This window comes from Pseudophryne corroboree, chromosome 1 (genome assembly GCF_028390025.1).
Source record: "Pseudophryne corroboree isolate aPseCor3 chromosome 1, aPseCor3.hap2, whole genome shotgun sequence".
Lineage (NCBI taxonomy): Eukaryota > Metazoa > Chordata > Amphibia > Anura > Myobatrachidae > Pseudophryne > Pseudophryne corroboree.
This window is the reverse complement of record NC_086444.1, coordinates 835,920,102-835,944,359: the sequence shown is the minus strand read 5'-3', so window position 1 is coordinate 835,944,359 and position 24,258 is coordinate 835,920,102. Positions and strand designations below refer to the sequence as shown.

General features: G+C 45.6%; 1 protein-coding gene across 7 annotated transcripts in view; it reads right to left on the bottom strand.

The window, feature by feature from the left end:
- MAPK10 (mitogen-activated protein kinase 10) overlaps nucleotides 1-24,258 on the bottom strand; it is a 485,680-nt gene that overhangs the window by 119,804 nt on the left and 341,618 nt on the right. The window contains exon 8 of one of the 7 annotated variants that reach the window (XM_063919881.1): nucleotides 10,758-10,829. The exons of the other annotated variants lie outside the window; for them this stretch is intronic. Within the exon in view, the coding sequence (XP_063775951.1) occupies nucleotides 10,758-10,829 (72 nt within the window). The remainder of the gene's footprint in view (nucleotides 1-10,757; nucleotides 10,830-24,258) is intronic. 7 annotated transcript variants of the gene reach the window in all.

Sequence of the window (24,258 nt, the reverse complement as noted above, 5' to 3'; positions counted from 1 at the left end):
CAGGGATGAAGGCGATTATCAGACACTCCCATCTGAGAGAGCACTGCCCCAATACCCATCTCAGAGGCATCCACCTCCACCACAAAAGGACGCTCAGGATCTGGGTGTCGCAGCACCTTGGCCGAGACAAATGCCCTTTTGAGACGGGCAAAAGCCGCTTTAGCCTCACAAGACCAGTGAGCAACATCCGCCCCTTTCTTAGTGAGTGCCACCAAGGGCGCCACTATAGACGAAAATCCAGCGATAAATCGTCTATAAAAATTCGCAAAGCCCAGGAAACGCTGAAGCGCCTTCAAACTAGTGGGCTGCACCCAATCCAGGACTGCCTGTACCTTGGAACCCTCCATTTGGAAACCTTCTGGGGAGATAATATATCCTAGAAATGCGATTTGCTGAACTTCAAATTCGCACTTCTCCAGCTTCGCCCCAAGCCGGTGGTCTCTGAGTTTCTGGAGGACTAAGCGTACATGCTTCCGATGTTCCTCCAGGGAATGGGAGAAGATTAGGATGTCATCTAAGTAAACAACTAAGAATCTATCCAAATATTCCCTGAGTACATCGTTCATGAAATCCTGGAAGACTGCCGGGGCATTACAGAGCCCAAAAGGCATCACCAAATATTCATAATGCCCTGAGTGGGTATTAAAGGCAGTCTTCCATTCATCCCCCTCTCTTATTCGGATTAGATTGTACGCCCCGCGTAGGTCAATCTTAGAAAAAATGGTGGCAGTACGAAGCTGGTCAAACAAGACCGAAATGAGAGGCAGTGGGTATGAGTTTTTAATCGTGATACGGTTCAATTCCCTGAAGTCGATGCAGGGTCGCAACGAACCGTCCTTTTTACCCACGAAGAAGAACCCCGACCCAACTGGAGACTGTGAAGGTCTGATAAATCCCTTAGCCAAGTTCTCCTGAATGTACTCTGCCATAGCCTGAGTCTCAGGACGTGACAGGGAGTACAACCTGCTCTTGGGAAGCTTAGCATTCGGCAACAAATCAATGGCACAGTCATAGGGGCGATGGGGAGGTAGTACCTCTGCAACTTTTTGGGAGAACACGTCCGCAAAATCTGCATAACACCCTGGCAATCCTGGCAAACTTAGCTGCGAGAGCCTGACTGGAAGGCTCAAGCAACTCCTGAAACAATCAGTACCCCAACTAAGAATCTCCCCAGAGACCCAGTCAAATTGAGGATTGTGGGCCCTTAACCAGGGTAACCCCAACACCAATGGGGCAAAAGTACAGACAGTCACATAAAAGGACAATTTTTCAGAGTGTGTGGCTCCAATAAACAAAGAAATCTGGCTAGTGCAAGAGGTAATTTTACCTTGGGATAATGGTTCCCCGTTTAACCCACAAATCTCAATTTCCAATGCCAAGGGTACTAAGGGAACAGAGTGTTTCAGGGCGAATTGGCGGTCCATAAAAACCCCGTCGGCCCCACTGTCCACAAAGGCCTCAGTCTTGACAGTTTGACCGAGGATCTTCAAGGTCACCGGAATGATAAAAGTCTTCTTGGGAAATTCTGACTTCTGGCCTGACAGGATATTTCCCATCACCCTCAGGCCCTGAAGTTTTCCGGCTTTTCTGGGCATGATACTACCACATGACCTTTATTCCCACAGTACAAACACAACCCCTGCTGTCTCCTCCGCGTCTTCTCACGCGAGGAGAGGCGGGTAGCCCCAATCTGCATAGGCTCCTCGGAAAATTCCTCAGAGTCTGAGGTTCCCTTGGGAAAGAAGGAAACCTCGGTCTCCCTTTCAAGCCTACGCTCTCTCAGCCGTCTATCCACCCGGATGGATAACTGCATGAGCTGATCCAAGCTATCAGGCAAGGGATATTGTACCAGTTGGTCTTTTATCTGGTTATAAAGACCTCTTCGGTACTGGTGTCTCAGGGCTGGGTCATTCCACTGGGTATCATGGGCCAACCTCCGAAACTCCGTACAGTAAACCTCAACTGGCCTTCGCCCTTGCTTAAGGATCGAAATCTGAGCCTCGGCTGAGGCCGTCTTGTCAGGGTCATCATACAACATGCCCAGTGCCGTAAAAAAAGCATCAACACTTTTAAGCGACGGACAGTCAGGCTGCAACCCATATGCCCAGACCTGTGGGTCTCCTTGTAGCAAGGAAATCACTATGCCCACCCGCTGAATCTCCGACCCAGAAGACTGAGGCCTAAGCCGGAAGTATAGCTTGCAGCTCTACTTGAAACAAAAGAACAGCGAGCGATCTCCAGAAAAACGATCCGGGAGATTTACTTTCGGCTCCTTAACCCCTGAAGGTGCTGCTGCTGCGGGAGCTCCGCCAGCGGCCTGGGAGGTGTGAATTTTAATGGATAAATCATTAAATTGTCGAGTCAGGACCTGCACCTGATCGACCACCTGTTGCAACGTATTTTGAGGGGTATGCTCCATATTCCCACAAAATTTCAACAGGAGTATTGGGCTGCTGAATATGTTATGCACACCAGTGCCTGCAGGAATGTACTGGTGTCTGAACTGTTATGCACACCAGTGCCTGCAGGAATGTACTGGTGTCTGAACTGTTATGCACACCAGTGCCTGCAGGAATGTACTGGTGTCTGAACGGATAGGGATGCAAAACAAATGAACTCACAGACAGACTGGGGAATATGACATTACGTACACAGAAGGTGATAGGGTAACAAAATAAACACAAAGTGAACAGAGAAGCCCAGAGGCTAAGAAACTGGGTGTCTCCCTAGTATTAGGAATGCTCAGATGGAAAAAGCAAGATGTTGTGTTTTAATACGTAGAGAACCCGAAATGCTGTTGCTAAGGGCAACAGCAAAACCCTAAAGGGTTACCAACGGGTGTGGCAGTAAACTCCTTGGTCAGAGATGGAATGATAGACACAAGGAGAGTCTCCACAATCCTAATCCTCACTTGCAGTGCACAGGTTCATCTTACTGCCACTAAACTGATACCTGAACACCTTGCACAGTGAGAAAGGATTTAGGCAGGCAAGTCTGAGAATACAGCCGCAAACTTGCTAAGTTCACAGAGTAGCAAAAGAACCCCAGCAAGTTAAACGACTGACTCCAGTTTTACTGCTAGGTCTGGATTGGCAGAGTGTAGTACCAAACCCCAAGGCCTATTTGCAGTAAGCAACAACAAATACAAAGCTACACAGTACTGGCTAACTTTCAAGAACTGACTAACCAACAAAGATTCAGCAGCATCTGCTTAACCTGAGAAGAGGCCTTATATAGCAGGTGCTGTCCACGCCCCACTCAGACCTCACAGACTGTGAGCACAAAAACCAGCACCGGATCCCCTGCCGTGCACAAAGCCTGTAACCACTGCACAGCAAAAGACCCGAACCGGAGTATCAGCTGCGCTCAGGCCACTCCGCTAGCACTTGTCCCCCGGTTGCCATGACGACATGGCAGCACAGGGCAGGAGACCCTAACAAGGACGTAAGAGAAAGAGGGTTGCTCTATAAGCCAAGCACTCCAAGCCACAGCTACAAGATGTACAATTTACTAGAGATGAGCGGGTCAGTTTAATTGAAAACTGAACACACCTGACTCTGGGGCTTCAAGTTAAACCCAGTCCAGGGGTTATATTTACTAAATGTCGATTTTGTTTGTTTTTGTTCGATGTTAGTACGATTTTTTTTTAGAAGATTGTAATCGATTTTGGGTTTCCAGGGTTAAAACACACATTTACTAACATTTAAAATTAACATTAAAAAATCATCTGCTAGCAAATGTGTGTTTTAACCCTGGAAGACCAACATCAATTAAAATCGATTTCAAAATACTGATCTAACATCAAACAAAAACAAACAAAATCGACCTTAAGTAAATATACCCCCAGGCTTAAGTCACTTTGGGGTCAAATCTCGGACCTAAAAAACAAATCTATGTGGTTTTGATGGCATGTAAGTCCCTCTCTTGTGACTTAAGGTGCCATTTCACATTGGAAATTAATGCTATTGATATAAATGATGATGTAGGAACAACAACAGGTCCAAAAATTACATAGCTGTTTTTATCAATTTTAAATAAAAAATAAAATAAAAAAATCCTTGAGGGTGGTTTTGCCAAAACCAAAACAAGGGTGTCTGAGCACATCTCAAGCATTTACAAGCCAGGCTCAACCACTTAACTGGCATGGTCAGATTTCATGCAACTGCGCCGTCCCACCCTGTCCCCACGTTTTTGATGAGGAGATCCGTTCTGCAGATGTGCATAATATAATGTTTAAATATTTGAAAAAATACTTTTTCAACTTTATTAAATAAAATAAAATAAAAAAAACAATGTTGTTAACGCTTTTGAAGGGAAAAATCGTCAGTTAAGTGGAATCTATATGGGCCCCTTTACAGTTATATTGCATTCAGTAATTCAGTTTTAATTACAACTGACACAACTACAGTATACACATTCTTTAAAAGCAAGCTGTATGTCATCCATTTAACTATTTAGTAAACAAAATAAGACACGTCAGTTATTTCTAACTAAACAGCTGGACGTTATTTCTTCTTTAACGTTCATGTATTACTCATATTCCCTTGTAACACTGTCGTCACTCTGGAATTTACTTAATATTTTTGACCCTTTTTACAGTGTTGAGAATTTATAGGATTACTTCTAAAAGTCCTGTGTGGGTTACCTCATTGTTTAAATAAACAGCTGGACTAGCAGAATGTTACTACACTACATCAGAGGATGATGGAATATGTTCTCTATCATCAAGTTTCCAGCTTGGACAAAATCCTTCTTTTAAAAAACTACTTTGCTTGAATTCTACAAATAAAAGGCTGGGCTATAAAAAGTATGTGCCAAACCTGTATTCATTTGATTCATTAGAGAAATAAATTAAATTGCGGGGGAAAAAACAACATTTGTGGATATGTGCACCAAATCATATGTACTGCCTATCATTTATTTCCATTGTACCTAGCAGTCTATGGGCATATTCACTATCCTTTAACTGTCACACTTTCTACACTCACCAGGGGATGTAGAAATTGTGACATTCATCAAACTCTGAAAATGCTTTATGTTCGGAGTTTGAATGAGAAACTGTTTGGCTCGCGGCTGCCCTTCTGCAGCCGGCCTGTCCCGGCAATTAGGAGCTGTGCAGGGGGTGGGGGTGTGATGGGGGTTGCACTGCTGCGTAGTGACTGTAGGCGGGCCACCCTGGCAATACGATAAGGGGAGGGATGGGGTGGCGCGGCTGCGGGGATCCATTGTGCAGCCGTGTAGCTTCGGCAATTTGGAGCCATCAGGGGTGGGTGACCCTTTCTGCAGCTGGGCAGCTCCGGCAATAAGATGCAGCTGGAGTCGGCTGGGCAGCCAGGGGGTGAAATTATAATTTTCCGAGGAACTATCCTCTCAAAAAGACCAGTTTTTCGGAATTGATTGTAAAAAAATCGTGAGAGAATACAATGAGAATGGAAAACTAAAAATTCTCATTGCACAATTTTTTTCATGATGAATATGCCCCCTAAAATGTTCATGTTGTATACTTCATCTAAAAAGAATGCTGTTTTATCATACAAATCAAATGTAGCTAACTTGTTGAAAAAGTAACGTATTTATTTTTAATAATACTGGTGGCAACTTATAAATCATTTCCCTTATTGGGGAAATATTTGTAACAAATTACTTGCAAACCAACATTTAGGGGGAATTCAATTGGGCGCAGGGTTTAGCAAAGTGAAAAACCTTGCGGGCCTCGTGCCCAATTTTGGATTTTCACGTGCCGCAACCTCATTTTTTTTACTGGATACCGCGGGTACCAGAAGTGCTCATACCTGTATTATCCAAATAAAAAAAAAGGTTGTGGTGCTTGAAAATAAATAAAAAAAGATTTTCACCTTCCCGGTGGTCTCAGCAGCTCCCAGTGGTCTCTCCTCCATCTTCCCAATGGGGAGGGGGCTGCTGGGAGACTCAAGGGCTGCTAGTAGATATAGTTGTCCCAGCTGCTGCCTTCAGGGGGGATGAAATTACACTGGGAAGGGGGGGGGGGGGGGGGGGGGGTTGGGGATGCTCACACCCATTATACTAACCGCTGCTGCAACACATGGCATAACATGTTAGAGGGTACTATGGTGTAGTGCAATGTGAAAAAGGGCACTACTGAGTGGTGTAACCTGAATAAGGGGCATTACTATGTGGTGTAATGTGAATAAGATTGTGCCCGTGTGGTGTAATTTGAATTGGGGGTACTATTACAGTATGTGACCATGCTACTTCTTTGTGAGATCAATGTCCCTTTATAAAGTATGGTATTTAGGGTATTAATTTACAGTTTGCAGGGGGGGTGCAGAAAACACTAGCACTGGCCCTGGCTCCGCTAAATGTGGGTGTGGGTGTGTGAAGGAAGGGGGGTGGAACGGTGTCCATGTAAATGAGTTCGACCACCTCTCCAGGACAACTTTAAGCCCTGGTACTGAGACAGTGTAGCCTGCATGCACCAGTGAAAAGCGTAGCTACAGTACCCAGAACTACAAAATAAATGCAGCATCTTACCGTAACGGGACTAAATATGGGTTTTTCCCTCATCCTACATACATTTCAGTCTTTTTAATGTTGTCAGCTGTATTCAAGCTAGCCCACTATCTACATGGTGGGGGGACGCCGTACAAAGTCTTTGTCCTGGGTGAAAGGAAGCCAGCTCACCCCTGTATGTATGTATAGACATATAAATATACCCAACAGTCTCCACATATTATAAATAACAGGGTTCCCGTTGGTCAGCATACCAACCGCGGGATCCCACCAGCAGAATGCCGGAGGGGTGAGCGCAACAGAGCCCCTTGGGGGCTCACTGCGCTTGCCACGCAGCGGGCTTGGTGGCTCCCTGCGTTCACCACAGGTTCTATTCCCAATCTATGGATGTTGTGATGTGGACACCCACGAGTGGGAATAGACCCTGTGTGTCGGCATTCCTTCGGGCAGCATTGTGATCGTTCGGGATTCTGGTGAGGCATGGTGTCCGCTGGGATCCCGAGCGCTGGTCATATGACCGCATCACAAATAACATATGTATATGTGTGTGAAAATATATACATTTGCCAGAGTACAGAGAGATCTGTGCATAGTGTGGGGTGCTATGTCACTGTAACATGTACCTATATTTGGAAGTGAAATACCATGACTTATTAAAATATTGCCACTCGGGCTAATTTATAATATGCCGTATATTAAATGTGGATGGGATATAATAATTTTGCCTATTGTTGCCCAGAACGCTTGTCTCAACTAAGCCGCTGGGGTTAATGATATGACACAACTGCATTTTTATAGCCACCCCCACCCCCCCAGCATAACCACTCAGAAATGCTCCCTGTCAATCAAACTGTCTAAATCAGGCATGTCCAAACTGCGGCCCTCCAGCTGTTGTGAAACTACATATCCCAGCATGCCCTGACACAGTTTTGCTGTCAGAGAATGCTAAAGCTGTGTTAGGGCATGCTTGGATGTGTAGTTTCTCAACAGCTGGAGGGCCGCAGTTTGGACATGCCTGGTCTAAATTATCATTGCGACCGCCGTCTCTAAGCCATCGTGGCACATGCGCAGAAATTTGGGCTGTGTTTTGTGTAGTGGCTATACATCACGGGGGTAATTCTGTTGCACACAGAATAATTGCATTTTAGTCCCATTGCAATGCAAATAGGATGCACAATCAATTTATGCTTATTAAAATTATGGCCCTCATTCCGAAGTTGTTCGCTCGCTAGCTGCTTTCAGCAGCATTGCACACGCTAGACCGCCGCCCTCTGGGAGTGTATCTTAGCATAGCAGAATTGCTACTAAATAAATCTTTGCAGTTTCTGAGTAGCTCTGGACCTACTCACGAATTGCGATCAGCTCAGTACGTTTAGTTCCTGGTTTGACGTCACAAACACGCCCTGCGTTCCGCCAGCCACTCCCCCGTTTCTCCAGACACTCCCGTGTTTTTCCCTGACACGCCTGCGTTTTTTTTGCAAACGCCGGGAAAACGCTGAGTTGCCACCCAGAAACACCCCTTTCCTGTCAATCATTTACCGAACACCAGTGCGACTGAAAAGCGCCGCAGAAGCCACAGCAAAACAGCTACGTTTTTAGTAAAATAACTAAGCGCATGCGCTGTGCGTATCATGCGCCTGCGCAGTTAGCAACAAATCGCAGCATAGCGAAAATCGGCAACGAGCGAACAACTCGGAATGACCCCCTATATGCAGCATGCCTATATTCTGTGTGTGACTGCGACTGTATCTGCATCCGAAATGCTACATTACATTGTTCTCCTGGAAATCACTGCAACGTGATGCATAGTGATGCGAATAAGATGAATTTTCATATTGAGGCTAGATGTATAAAAACACATCTGTAAAGTGGCAATTAGTTTAAAGGCACACTCAATCTGGTTTTCTCTTTAAACTAATTGCTAATTTAAATCTAATGACTATCTTGCGAGAATCACGCCGGTTCCCTCAAATCGCAGACTATTAAATTTTGCCACAGTTGTTCAATCATCTTTTATTTATCGTTAACATCCTTTCACTAACCAATAAGAAGCAGCTCCCACAAATACACACTGACACATGGCCACAGGGTTGGGGCTGGGTGACCGATGGTGGGGATCCTGGTGGTCAGCATAGAGACCCCGGTATCCTGGGCACAGAATGCCGGCGGGGGGCGAGCGCAACAAACCATGCAGGTTCTATTCCTACTCTATGGGTGTAGTGAACCCCCATGAGTGGGAATAGTCCCTGTTAGTCGGCATGCCGACTGTAGGGCTTTTGATCGCTCGGCATCCCGGCTTTGGCATGGTGACCGCTGGGATCCTGAGCGCTGGTTACATGACTAGATCCCATGGCCACATATATTCCAAAGATACTGGTACATGCAGAATGTGATAACAATTTCTCTACAGATATGCTTACTCTAATGGTATGGATAGGAAGATAATTCCTTTCCTATATGGAACGTTTGGCTAATCCTGGACATGGACTTAATTTTATTCTATCCTCAAATTGCGCAGAATAGAGGTGTGTAAATTGTAGAATATGACCCCCAATGGGACTGAAGAAATGTTTTAGATCCCTCATTGATACTGTACATCTTATTTGGAGTAACTTATTTTGAACTACCAAAATACTGGCCTACTGGCACCTGGTTTCTTTACTATAAAGAGGTAGAGCACCCCTACTGTAGAATTGGATATGTTAGGCAATTAAAGTATAGTGCTTTTGCACTACACGGAAAGTTCCTTTCTGAATCCAATGCGCGCGCATGCACACACACACACACACACACACACACACTCACACACACACACACACACAAAACAGGATTGTATTTAATATAACTTATGTTATTTGTATAGCACATATATATATATATATATATATATATATATATATTACACAGCACATTACAGAGAATACTTAGTTATTCACAGCAGTCTCTGGCCAGGAAGTCCTGTCTTGCATTGTAATAAACAAGAGAAGGTCATACTTTACACAGTATTGTCTAAGAGACTAAGACACAGGTTCTCAAACTCGTTCCCCAGGACCCCACACAGTGCATGTTTTGCAGGTCTACTCACAGAATCCCAAGTGAAATAATTAGCTCCACCTGTGAACCTTTTAAAATGTGTCAGTGAGCAATAATTAATACACCTGTGCACCTGCTGGCTTGCCTGCAAAACATGCACTGTGTGGCGTCCTGAGGACTGAGTTTGAGAACCTGTGGTCTAAGACTACCGTCATGCTTTATCCAGAAACTTGTTACCAAGAATATGCTGAAAAGTAGAAAGAAAATAAATAGACCACTACTGCTTTTTGAAATAATGTAATATACACAACCGTGGTGGTCCCTCAAAGTTCACTCCTATTGTCACTGAAATGTTCACAGCAGTGTTAAGCAACTCAATAAGGAGGAGGAATATTAGCGTCAGTATCGGGAACAATAAGTAACTTGCTAGATTTTATACATGAGGCCAGATATTTCAGAACAAAAACCCTTGTCTGGAAACCCTTATTGTAGGGATAATCACTGTGCAAAGTTTAGAAATGTATTACACCAGAGGTTTCCAAACTCTGCCAGTACAGTCCAAATTTTAAAGATACCTATGCCTGAGCACAGGTGAATTAATTAGTACCTCAGTCAATTTGATTTATACATCTGGACTCAAGCATGGATATCTTTAAAACCTGGGCTGTAATGGCAGAGTTTGGGAAACTGAATTGCACTATTCTGCAGTGTTACTATTACATACCCTCCAACATGACCCGCCCCACTAGGTACAAAATGCTCTGTTTCTGGACTTCCCTCTTAATTTATTATTGCCATCACCTGTGAAGAAACAGCTTTCTTATCATGTAACTAGTTCAACACAGGTGATGGAAATCATAAATTAAGAGGGAAGTCCAGAAACAGAGCATTTTGTACCTAGTGGGGTGGGTCATGTTGGAGGGTATGCTATTACTGAGTAATACTACAGAATAGTATTACTGATTGTATTAGTAATTAATTCCAATACATGCATTACATTTAGTGGAAGTAATTAACAAAGTTTTTTCCAAACTTCATTATGACATTTATTGTAAAAAAAAACAAAAAATAAAATAAAATAAAATGAAAACAGATTTAAAGAAAAACACAAATACAAATCAAACACATTGGAGTGTTCCCTAGTATTTTTTCCTCTTCTATGCTCTCTGTTTTAGTCACCTCACAAATTAAAAATTGGGCAATAATAAGTAAGTGTTTTCTTTTAGGAAGGATACGATCAGTACCAGGAAACAACACAGCACCTTTAATCATTTCTCCCATGATGCACCCCACTGACCACATGTCAACTGAAAACAAACAAAATTATGAAATGAAGAAACAGCAACATGTCAACAGAAAACAATGCACATGGAGCACTGTCATGCAATGTAACATTAAACTATTTTTCTGTCTATTGTTCTCTTTTTCTCTCTCAATCTCATCTCTTTCTCTCTCTTTTTCTCTCCATCCCGTGTGGCATATATAAAAGGGTCCGAGTTTGCCAGAGGTGCGGGATGCCAGCTGCTCTCTGACATTTTTTTTAAAGGGGCAATCGTATACAAGGCATGGTTTTTCCTTGTAAATGAGTGCCCCTTTTATAAAAAAATGTCCAAAATCGCCTGGCATCCCGCACCTCCGGCAAACTTGGATCCTATTACATATGCCCCCATATCTCTATACACTAGCTGGCCTATTTATTAACACTTCTTGATAGAGGTACTGCAGTAACATAAAGCCACCTATTGCCATAATTTATCAATAAAATATGGTCAGGGCAACTCAGCATAAGCTGTAAAAGTCAATCGACCATGCCTAGTATAAATGAAAGCCTGGACTTGCGCTTTCAGTTCCATTTTTTGAAAGTGTAAATAAGTAAAAAAACATGCACAAAAAAAGGAAAAAAATCTGTTCTACTTACTACGTAAAAGATCCTTTATTAAATAATAATTGCACTTTATTGATTTTTTCTGCTATTGCCTTCTTGATATAGTAATGATAGAAGAATTTTGGGTGTATAAGTAGGCTTGCCATACCATCATTTGGAACTGGGACACTCATGGATGGATTACACAGGTTCTGTGGCTGATTAAACCAGGTGAAATGCAAGCTTGAAGTCAACCAGCCACAGACCCTGTGTACAGTAGTTCAATAGTGTCCCGGTCTAAAATGATAGTATGGTAAGTCTACAAATGTATGGTTACTGGCAGGGGGGGGGGGGGTCCAAATGTTTGATTTTAGAGCAATTGTTGCCAGCCCTTGAAGGATGCATTCAGATGTGTACTGAATCCCGGCATAGCTCCCGCGAACTCTTCTGTCACGATTGCTTCCTATGAAGCGCTGTGCGATCGCAGGCAGTGGGATTAGGATGCTCCCACCGCCAGCCACAGAGAGACGGACAAGGCTGCTCAGTGTAGGTGCGGGTAGCGGGCTTTCATACTCCTGCTACCCATGGTAATAGGAGGCTGTGTTCGTCAGTGGTAGCGGGTGCATGCGTACGCATGCACCTGTGATTATTAGCAAATGAATGGCAGCATGGCTGTGCGTATTCCCGCAATGCATTCGCATCGTGGGAACGCCACGCAATGCTGCATTTTAGGGCAAGAATGTGAGGACACATCTGTAATTTGCATTTAACAAGTTATAGTCTGCCCAAAACAAAGTGCAGTCTATATAATACAGTATGTCGGACATATGCAGGCCAAACGATCATGGTAAGCCACTTACCAGGTTGTTTGGGGCAATGATACAGCACAGCAATCTGCAGGCACACACACAGAGCAGAATTGGTAGGAAAATCTGCTGTCGCTGTGGGTTCGGTATGAATACCGACAGCGGCATCCCGGAAGCTGGGAGAGCGCTTGCCACTGTACGGGTACCCAGTAGGGCACCAGCAGGGGATTAATACAGGAAAAACAAAAGCCACGGTACTCCAGTGATGCTAAACAAATAATTTTAGCATCAGCTAAAGGAGTACCACAAAGAACTATTATTGTGGAACTGTGTAGGGACAACAGCTTGCCAGATAATTAAGCTCATATAGCACTATTATTGTGGAACTGTGTAGGGACAACAGCTTGCCAGATAATTAAGCTCATATAGCACAAAAAACTCCTCTGTCCTCAGATGTAATACTCAGTACTGAATTCCAAATTGCCTCTGGAAGCAAATTCAGCTTAAGATTTGTTCATTGGGAGCTCATGGATTGTGTTTCCATGGCCCAGCCGTCACACACAAGCCGCAGATCACTGTGTGCAATGCCAAATGTCAGTCGGAGTAGTGTAAAGCACAAAGAAACTGGACTCGATAGCAATGGAAATGTGTTGGCTGGACTGATGAATCACACTTCACCATCTGGCAGTATGACAGAGAAATCTTGATTTGCGCATAAAAATGCTTCTTGCCTTATTGCGTACTGTCAATTATTTGGCCTGGGCTCCTAACTTCCAATGGAGGGAAATCTTAATCTAAACCAGTGACTTTCTAGAAAATTGTGTGTTTCCAAGATTGTGAAAATAGTCCAGCAACTGCCCTCTCCTGTTTCAGCATAACCATGCCACGTGGCAGAAAATGTGGTCCATTAAAAAATGGTTTTCCAATTCTGGTGTGGGAGAATTTGACTGCCCTGCATCTCTCCCTGACCTCAACCCCAGTGAACACCTTTGGGATGAATTTCATCTTTTCACCAACCATGAGCAAGACGTAACATCAGCGTCCAACGTGATAAAGGGCAGAGATATACCTAAATATGTAGCTATGCTATAAGCCTAATAAGCACATTGGTGTTTTTGTTTTTTTACAAACAGTGGAGTGCCGTGCATCTATACCAGGCCTGGCCAACCTGTGGCTCTCCAACTGTTATGAAACTAGCATTCCCTAATAGCAGGACATGTTGGGACTTGTAGTTTTGCAACAGATGGAGAGCCACAGGTTGGCCAGGCCTGATCTATACCATATAATATTGACTTCTCTGGTACCCTAAATTGATGCACCTGCTGAGTGGAGTGACCAACTACTCACCTCTTCTCTCACCAATCACCCATAACATTAAAAACACTGACTGGTTAAGTGAAAAACATTATCTCACTACAACTGCACCTGTCAAGGGGTGGGATAAATTAGACCACAAGCGAACAGTCAGTTCTTGAAGTTAATGTGTTGGAAGCATAAATATGGGCAAGTGTAAGGATCTGACCGTCTTTGACAAGGGCTAAATGTTGGCTAGACTACTTGGTCAGGGCATCTCTAAAACGGCAGTTCTTGTGGGGTGTTCCCTGTTTTCAGTGGTTAGTACCTCATTGATGCGCATGGGTCCAATACCACAGAAGAGCTACTGTTGTACAAATTGCTGTAAAACATAATGCTGGCTATGACAGTAAGATGTCGGAACACACAGTGCATCGCAGCTTGTTGCATAGTTGCAGAATGGTTAGACCCCTGGCCACCACAGAAAGCAACAACAATGGACACGTGAGCGTCAGATCTGTACCATGGAGCAATGGAAGCAAGTCTAATTTTTTACATGATGTGGATGGTTGAGTGCATGTGCATCATTAACCTGGGGTCAGAAATTGTCCCAGGATGCACTATGGGAAGAAGGCAAACTGGGTAGACAGAGTGATGCTCTGGGCAATGTTCTGGGGTGAAGCTAAGGTCCTGGCATTCATGTGGATGTTACTTTGACACGTACCACCTACTGTACCTAAACATTGTTGCAGACCAAGTATGTCACTTCATGGCAACGGTATTCCCTGATGCCTCTTTGAGTAAGATAATGCACATTGCCACACTGTATAATTTGATTAGGAATGGTTTGATGAACATGTGTTGACTTGGCCTCCAAATTCCCAGATCTCAATCTGATCAAACATCTGTAGTGTGTGCTGGAAAAAAAAGTCTGAGCCATGGAAACCCCACCTAACAACTTACAAGACTTAAAGGATTTGCTGCTAACATTTTGGTGCCAGATAACACAGGACACTTTCACAGGTCCTGCGGAGTCCAGGCTTTGACGGGGCAGAGCTGTTTGGAGGTAGGTGGTTTTAATGTTATGGCTGATTGGTGTATATATATATATATATATATATATGTATATATATATATATTTATATATATATATATATATATATATATATATGTAAAAAATAGAAGTTATCAGCGCCTAATGATGCCCAGAAAATGACGGTGGGGACATAGAATGAAATTTAGTGAAAAAAATGGGACAAACACTTATCTCAGATAGGAATCTTCGGTCCTCAGACCAATATCATCACAGTGATATGCAAAAGAGAAAAAGAAACAACGAATAGTGTGTACCGTTTAAACCTATATGTACTTATAGCATTTTTCTACTTAGTGAGTGTTAATTGGAAATGCTCCCAGAATATCTCACTCCACAATAGCGTAGTAGAAAGATAATTTTTCACATTTAATTAAGTACATCAAATATATCCACGGTTTAAAATGAGCAGGTATCGCACGTACAAGAAACAAATGATATAGAAGCTTATCTGTCCATAAAAATAGGGTCCAGGATATCTCCCTTCACATATACTTTAGTACATAAATTAAACCCATGGTTTGAAACGAGCAGGTATCACACGTACAAGGAACAATTGGTATAAAAGCTTATCTGTCCATCAAAAGAGGGTCCAGGGTAACTCCCGACGCGTTTCGTCCTAATGATGAAGTCCTTTGCATTAGGACGAAATGCGTCGGGAGTTACCCTGGACCCTCTTTTGATGGACAGATAAGCTTTTATATCAATTGTTTCTTGTACGTGTGATACCTGCTCGTTTTAAACCGTGGGTTTCATTTATGTACTAAAGTAAATGTGAAGGGCGATATCCTGGACCCTATTTTTATGGACAGATAAGCTTCTATATCATTTGTTTCTTGTACGTGCGATACCTGCTCGTTTTAAACCGTGGATATATTTTATGTACTTAATTAAACGTGAAAAATTATCTTTCTACTACGCTATTGTGGAGTGTGATATTCTGGGAGCATTTCTAATTAACACTCACTAAGTAGAAAAATGCTATAAGTACATATAGGTTTAAACGGTACACACTATTGGTTGTTTCTTTTTCTCTTTTGCATATCACTGTGATGATATTGGTCTGAAGACCGAAGATTCCTATCTGAGATAAGTGTTTGTCCCATTTTTTTCACTAAATTTCATTCTATGTCCCCACCGTCATTTTCTGGGCATTATTAGGCGCTGATTACTTCTATTGTTTACACCAGGCATTCCCAACCGCGGTCCTCAAGGCACACTAACAGTGCAGGTTTTAGTGATATCCAGGCTACTGCACAGATGGTTAAATCAAATTAACTGAGCTGCTAATTAAGTCACCTGTGCTGAAGCCTGGATATCACAAAAACCTGCACTGATAGTGTGCCTTGAGTACCGTGGTTGGGAATACCTGGTTTACACATTCTAATCGCCATAATTTGTTCTACCTAAAGAAATTCAAATTCAAGATGGAGTCTCTCCGAGCAGTGATCTCCAGTCTGGAGGAAGGGGATTTTATGGTGTCGGTGGACATAAAGGATGCCTACTTACATGTTCCCATTTATCCTCTGCATCAGGCTTACCTGAGGATTGCAATTCAGGATTGTCATTACCAATTTCAAACGTTGCCGTTTGGTCTGTCCACGGCTCCGAGGATTTTCACCAAAGTGATGGCGGAGATGATGGTTCTCCTTCGCAAGCAAGACACGATCTCCATCCAGGAGAGTGGGGCCTCCACCAAGAAGTCTTCGCAGAGGTGACAAGTCGTTGGGGAGTTCCTCAAGTAGACATGATGGCATCTCGTCTCAACAAGAAGCTTCAGAGATATTGTTCCAGGTCAAGGGACCCTCAAGCAATAGCAGTGGATGCACTGGTGACACCGTGGGTGTTTCAGTCGGTGTATGTATTCCCTCCACTTCCTCTCATTCCAAAGGTTCTAAAGATCATAAGAAGAACAAAGATCCGGGCGATCCTCATTGTCCCAGACTGGCCAAGGAGGGCTTGGTATCCAGATCTTCAGGAATTACTCATAGGAGATCCCTGGCCTCTTCCTCTGCGCGAGGACCTGTTACAACAGGGGCCGTGCGTGTATCAGGACTTACCGCGGCTACGTTTGATGGCTTGGCGGTTGAGCACAAAATCCTAGCCCGTAAGGGTATTCCCAGTGAAGTCATTCCCACACTTATTCAAGCCAGAAAAGGGGTAACATCTAAACATTACCACCGTATTTGGAGAAAATATGTTTCTTGGTGTGAATCCAAGGGGGCTCCTACGGTTTCTCCATTTTCTACAAGCAGGTGTGGATGCGGGCCTAAAATTGGGCTCAATTAAGGTACAGATTTCGGCCTTATTGGTTTTCTTTCAGAAACAATTGGCCTCCCTTCCAGAAGTTCAGACTTTCGTGAAAGGTGTGTTGCACATCCAACCTCCATTTGTGCCTCCAGTGGCACCATGGGATCTTAATGTGGTGTTGCAGTTCCTTCAATCACATTGGTTTGAACCTTTACGGAAGGTGGAGTTGAAATTCCTCTCTTGGAAAGTGGTCATCCTGTTGGCCTTGGCATCTGCAAGGCGGGTGTCTGAGTTAGCGGCCTTGTCTCAGAAGAGCCCTTATTTAATCTTCCATGAAGATAGAGCTGAATTGAGGACACGTCAACAATTTTTACCGAAGGTGGTTTCCTCTTTCCACATGAACCAACCTATTGTGGTGCCTGTGGCTATTGACGCCTTAGCTGAGTCAAAATCTCTGGATGTCGTCAGAGCTTTGAAGATTTATGTGTCGCCAGAACGGCTCAGATTAGGAAAACAGAGGCTCTGTTTGTCCGGTTTGCTCCCAACAGGGTTGATCCAGCGTGTCCTCACGCTGGATCTGTAACAAGATTCAGCATGCTCATTCCACGGCTGGATTGCTGTTACCGGAATCGGTGAAGGCCCATTCTACTAGAAAGGTGGGCTCATCCTGGGCGGCAGCCCGGGGGGGTCTCGGCATTACAACTTTGCCGAGCAGCTACTTGGTCGGGGTCAAACACATTTGCAAAGTTCTACAAGTTTGACACCTTGGCCGATGAAGACCTTAAGTTTGGTCAATCGGTGCTGCAGAGTCATCTGCACTCTCCCGCCCGTTCTAGAGCTTTGGTATAACCCCATGGTTCTAATGGTGACCCTAGCATCCTCTAGGACGTATGAGAAAATAGGATTTTAATACCTACCGGTAAATCCTTTTCTCTTAGTCCATAGAGGATGCTGGGCGCCCGTCCCAGTGCGTACTGTATATACTGTATCTGCAGTTATTAGTTGTGGTTACACACATGTTGTGTTATGTTTTTGTCAGCATGTTGCTGCATTGGTTCATGCCGTTGGCTTGTGTTCTGTTGAATGCCACGTTGTACGGCATGCTTGAGGTGTGAGCTGGTATGAATCTCACCTTAGTTTAACAATAAATCCTTTCCTCGAAATGTCCATCTCCCTGGGCACAGTTCATATAACTGGAGTCTGGAGGAGGGGCATATAGGGAGGAGCCAGTTCACACCCTTTCAAATTCTTAAAGTGCCCATGTCTCCTGCGGAGCCCGTCTATACCCCATGGTTCTAATGGTGACTTCAGCATCCTCTACGGACTAAGAGAAAATAAGAATTTACTTACCGATAATTCTATTTCTCGTAGTCCGTAGTGGATGCTGGGGACTCCGTCAGGACCATGGGGAATAGCGGCTCCGCAGGAGACAGGGCACAAAAGTAAAAGCTTTAGGATCAGGTGGTGTGCACTGGCTCCTCCCCCTATGACCCTCCTCCAAGCCTCAGTTAGGATACTGTGCCCGGACGAGCGTACACAATAAGGAAGGATTTTGAATCCCGGGTAAGACTCATACCAGCCACACCAATCACACTGTACAACCTGTGATCTAAACCCAGTTAACAGCATGATAACAGCGGAGCCTCTGAAAAGATGGCTCACAACAATAATAACCCGATTTTTGTAACAATAACTATGTACAAGTATTGCAGACAATCCGCACTTGGGATGGGCGCCCAGCATCCACTACGGACTACGAGAAATAGAATTATCGGTAAGTAAATTCTTTTTTTCTCTGACGTCCTAAGTGGATGCTGGGGACTCCGTCAGGACCATGGGGATTATACCAAAGCTCCCAAACGGGCGGGAGAGTGCGGATGACTCTGCAGCACCGAGTGAGAGAACTCCAGGTCCTCCTCAGCCAGGGTGTGCCCCTGACCAAGTAGCAGCTCGGCAAAGTTGTAAAGCCGAGACCCCTCGGGCAGCCGCCCAAGATGAGCCCACCTTCCTTGTGGAATGGGCATTTACATATTTTGGCTGTGACAGGCCTGCCACAGAATGTGCAAGCTGAACTGTACTACACATCCAACTAGCAACCGTCTGCTTAGAAGCAAGAGCACCCAGTTTGTTGGGTGCATACAGGATAACAGCAAGTCAGTTTTCCTGACTCCAGCCGTCCTGGAAACCTATATTTTCAGGGCCCTAACAACATCTAGCAACTTGGAGTCCTCCAAGTCCCTAGTAGCCGCAGGTACCACAATAAGCTGGTTCAGGTGAAACGCTGACACCACCTTAGGGAGAAACTGGGGACGAGTCCGTAGCTCTGCCCTGTCCGAATGGACAATCAGATATGGGCTTTTGTGAGACAAAGCCGCCAATTCTGACACTCGCCTGGCCGAGGCCAGGGCCAACATCATGGTCACTTTCCATGTGAGATATTTCAAATCCACAGATTTGAGCGATTTAAACCAATGTGATTTGAGGAATCCCAGAACTACGTTGAGATCCCACAGTGCCACTGGAGGCACAAAAGGGGGTTGTATATGCAGTACTCCCTTGACAAACTTCTGGACTTCAGGAACTGAAGCCAATTCTTTCTGGAAGAAAATCGACAGGGCCGAAATTGGAACCTTTATGGATCCCAATTTGAGGCCCATAGACACTCCTGTTTGCAGGAAATGCAGGAATCGACCGAGTTGAAATTTCTTTGTGGGGCCTTCCTGGCCTCACACCACGCAACATATTTTCGCCACATGTGGTGATAATGTTGTGCGGTCACCTCCTTCCTGGCTTTGACCAGGGTAGGAGTGACCTCTTCCGGAATGCCTTTTTCCCTTAGGATCCGGCGTTCAACCGCCATGCCGTCAAACGCAGCCGCGGTAAGTCTTGGAACAGACATGGTACTTGCTGAAGCAAGTCCCTTCTTAGCGGCAGAGGCCATGAGTCCTCTGTGAGCATCTCTTGAAGTTCCGGGTACCAAGTCCTTCTTGGCCAATCCGGAGCCACAAGTATAGTTCTTACTCCTCTACGTCTTATAATTCTCAGTACCTTAGGTATGAGAAGCAGAGGAGGGAACACATACACCGACTGGTACACCCACGGTGTTACCAGAACGTCCACAGCTATTGCCTGAGGGTCTCTTGACCTGGCGCAATACCTGTCCAGTTTTTTGTTCAGGCGGGACGCCATCATGTCCACCTTTGGTTTTTCCCAATGGTTCACAATCATGTGGAAGACTTCCGTGTGAAGTCCCCACTCTCCCGGGTGGAGGTCGTGCCTGCTGAGGAAGTCTGCTTCCCAGTTGTCCACTCCCGGAATGAACACTGCTGACAGTGCTATCACATGATTTTCCGCCCAGCGAAGAATCCTTGCAGCTTCTGCCATTGCCCTCCTGCTTCTTGTGTCGCCCTGTCTGTTTACGTGGGCGACTGCCGTGATGTTGTCCGACTGGATCAGCACCGGTTGACTTTGAAGCAGAGGTCTTCCTAGGCTCAGAGCATTGTAAATTGCCCTTAGTTCCAGTATATTTATGTGGAGAGAAGTCTCCAGACTTGACCACACTCCTTGGAAATTTCTTCCCTGTGTGACTGCTCCCCAGCCTCTCAGGCTGGCATCCGTGGTCACCAGGACCCAGTCCTGAATGCCGAATCTGCTGCCCTCTAGTAGATGAGCACTCTGCAGCCACCACAGAAGAGACACCCTTGTCCTTGGAGACAGGATTATCCGCTGATGCATCTGAAGATGCGATCCGGACCATTCGTCCAGCAGATCCCACTGAAAAATTCTTTCGTGAAATCTGCCGAATGGAATCGCTTCGTAAGAAGCCACCATTTTTCCCAGGACTCTTGTGCATTGATGCACTGACACTTGGCCTGGTTCTAGGAGGTTCCTAACTAGCTCGGATAACTCCCAGGCTTTCTCCTCCGGGAGAAACACCTTTTTCTGGACTGTGTCCAGAATCATCCCTAGTAACAGCAGACGTGTCGTCGGAATCAGCTGCGATTTTGGAATATTTAGAATCCACCCGTGCTGTCGTAGAACTACTTGAGATAGTGCTACTCCGACCTCCAACTGTTCTCTGGACCTTGCCCTTATCAGGAGATCGTCCAAGTAAGGGATAATTAAGACGCCTTTTCTTTGAAGAAGAATCATCATTTCGGCCATTACCTTGGTAAAGACCCGGGGTGCCGTGGACAATCCAAACGGCAGCGTCTGAAACTGATAGTGACAGTTCTGTACCACGAACCTGAGGTACCCTTGGTGAGAAGGGCAATTTGGGACATGGAGGTAAGCATCCTTGATGTCCAGGGACACCATATAGTCCCCTTCTTCCTGGTTCGCTATCACTGCTCTGAGTGACTCCATCTTGATTTGAACCTTTGTATGTAAGTGTTCAAAGATTTCAGATTTAGAATAAATCTCACCGAGCCGTCTGGCTTCAGTACCACAAATAGTGTGGAATAATACCCCTTTCCTTGTTGTAGGAGGGGTACTTTGATTATCACCTGCTGGGAATACAGCTTGTGAATTGTTTCCAATACTGCCTTCCTGTCGGAGGGAGACGTTGGTAAAGCAGATTTCAGGAACCTGCGAGGGGGAGACGTCTCGAATCTCCAATCTGTACCCCTGGGATACTACTTGTAGGATCCAGGGGTCCACTTGCGAGTGAGCCCACTGCGCGCTGAAACTCTTGAGACGACCCCCCCCACCGCACCTGAGTCCGCTTGTACGGCCCCAGCGTCATGCTGAGGACTTGGCAGAAGCGGTGGAGGGCTTCTGTTCCTGGGAAGGGGCTGCCTGCTGCAGTCTTCTTCCGTTCCTCTACCCCTGGGCAGATATGACTGGCCTTTTGCCCGCTTGCCCTTATGGGGACGAAAGGACTGAGGCTGAAAAGACGGTGTCTTTTTCTGCTGAGATGTGACTTGGGGTAAAAAGGTGGATTTTCCAGCTGTTGCCGTGGCCACCAGGTCCGATGGACCGACCCCAAATAACTCCTCCCCTTTATACGGCAATACTGCCGTTTGGAATCTGCATCACCTGACCACTGTCGTGTCCATAAACATCTTCTGGCAGACATGGACATCGCACTTACTCTTGATGCCAGAGTGCAAATATCCCTCTGTGCATCTCGCATATATAGAAATGCATCCTTTAAATGCTCTATAGTCAATAAAATACTGTCCCTGTCAAGGGTATCAATATTTTCAGTCAGGGAATCCGACCAAGCCACCCCAGCGCTGCACATCCAGGCTGAGGTGATCGCTGGTCGCAGTATAACACCAGTATGTGTGTATATACTTTTTAGGATATTTTCCAGCCTCCTATTAGCTGGCTCCTTGAGGGCGGCCGTATCTGGAGACGGTAACGCCACTTGTTTTGATAAGCGTGTGAGCGCCTTTAATTTTCTATCGGGGGAGACCCACGCATCATCACACACTTCATTTAATTTATCTGATTCAGGAAAAACTACAGGTAGTTTTTTCACACCCCACATAATACCCTTTTTTGTGGTACTTGTAGTATCAGAAATATGTAACACCTCCTTCATTGCCCTTAACATGTAACGTGTGGCCCTAATGGAAAATACGTTTGTTTCTTCACCGTCGACACTGGAGTCAGTGTCCGTGTCTGTGTCGACCGACTGAGGTAATGGGCGTTTTAAAGCCCCTGACGGTGTTTGAGATGCCTGGACAGGTACTAATTGGTTTGCCGGCCGTCTCATGTCGTCAACCGACCTTGCAGCTAGTTGACATTATCACGTAATTCCCTAAATAAGCCATCCATTCCGGTGTCGACTCCCTAGAGAGTGACATCACCATTACAGGCAATTGCTCCGCCTCCTCACCAACATCGTCCTCATACATGTCGACACACACGTACCGACACACAGCACACACACAGGGAATGCTCTGATAGAGGACAGGACCCCACTAGCCCTTTGGGGAGACAGAGGGAGAGTTTGCCAGCACACACCAAAACGCTATAATTTTACAGGGACAACCTTATATAAGTGTTTTCCCTTATAGCATCTTAATATGTAATAATATCGCCACAAAAATGCCCCCCCTCTCTGTTTTAACCCTGTTTCTGTAGTGCAGTGCAGGGGATAGCCTGGGAGCCTTCCCACCAGCAGTTCTGTGAGGGAAAATGGCGCTGTGTGCTGAGGAGAATAGGCCCCGCCCCCTTTTCGGCGGGCTTCTTCTCCCGTTTTTCTGACAACCTGGCAGGGGTTAAATACATCCATATAGCCCCAGGGGCTATATGTGATGTATTTTTAGCCAGCATAGGTACTTTCATTGCTGCTCAGGGCGCCCCCCCCAGCGCCCTGCACCCTCAGTGACCGTTGGTGTGAAGTGTGCTGAGAGCAATGGCGCACAGCTGCAGTGCTGTGCGCTACCTTAAGAAGACTGGGAAGTCTTCAGCCGCCGATTTCTGGACCTCTTCTCTCTTCAGCATCTGCAAGGGGGTCGGCGGCGCGGCTCCGGTGACCCATCCAGGCTGTACCTGTGATCGTCCCTCTGGAGCTAGTGTCCAGTAGCCTAAGAAGCCAATCCATCCTGCACGCAGGTGAGTTCACTTCTTCTCCCCTAAGTCCCTCGATGCAGTGAGCCTGTTGCCAGCAGGACTCACTGAAAATAAAAAAACCTAACAAAACTTTTACTCTAAGCAGCTCTTTAGGAGAGCCACCTAGATTGCACCCTTCTCGGCCGGGCACAAAGATCTAACTGAGTCTTGGAGGAGGGTCATAGGGGGAGGAGCCAGTGCACACCACCTGATCCTAAAGCTTTTACTTTTGTGCCCTGTCTCCTGCGGAGCCGCTATTCCCCATGGTCCTGACGGAGTCCCCAGCATCCACTTAGGACGTCAGAGAAAAGGATTTACCGTTATGTCCGCATGTCAATCTGCTGTCGCCCTCCTTCCCTAGCCGCTGCTGTGAAGGAGGGACACGGAGGGCACAGCGCGCACCTCTCCTGCGTCCCCGTCGTGTCTATTGAATGAAGTGCCCGTTCGTGAGCTCTGATTGGCTTACGAACCGGCACTTCATTTAACAGACACGCCGGAGGGACACAGGAGAGGCGCGCGCTGTGCCCTCCGTGTCCCTCCTTCACAAAACAGCGGGAGTGAGCTGTACCTGGCACTGGGGGAGGGGGAGCATATTTGGCACTTGGGGGGGGGGGCATATGTGGCACTGAGGGGGCATATGTGACACTGGGGGGTATATGTGTACCTGGCACTTGGGGGGGGGCATATTTGGCATTGGGGGCATGTGTGTACCTGGCACTGTGGGGGAATATCTGGCACTGGGGGCATATGTGGCACTGGGAACACAGCCCTAGCAACAAGCATTACCCCCTAGCAACGAGCATGACACCCAGTGCATGAAACCCCTGGCAACGAGCATGACACCTAGTGCATGAAACCCCTGGCAT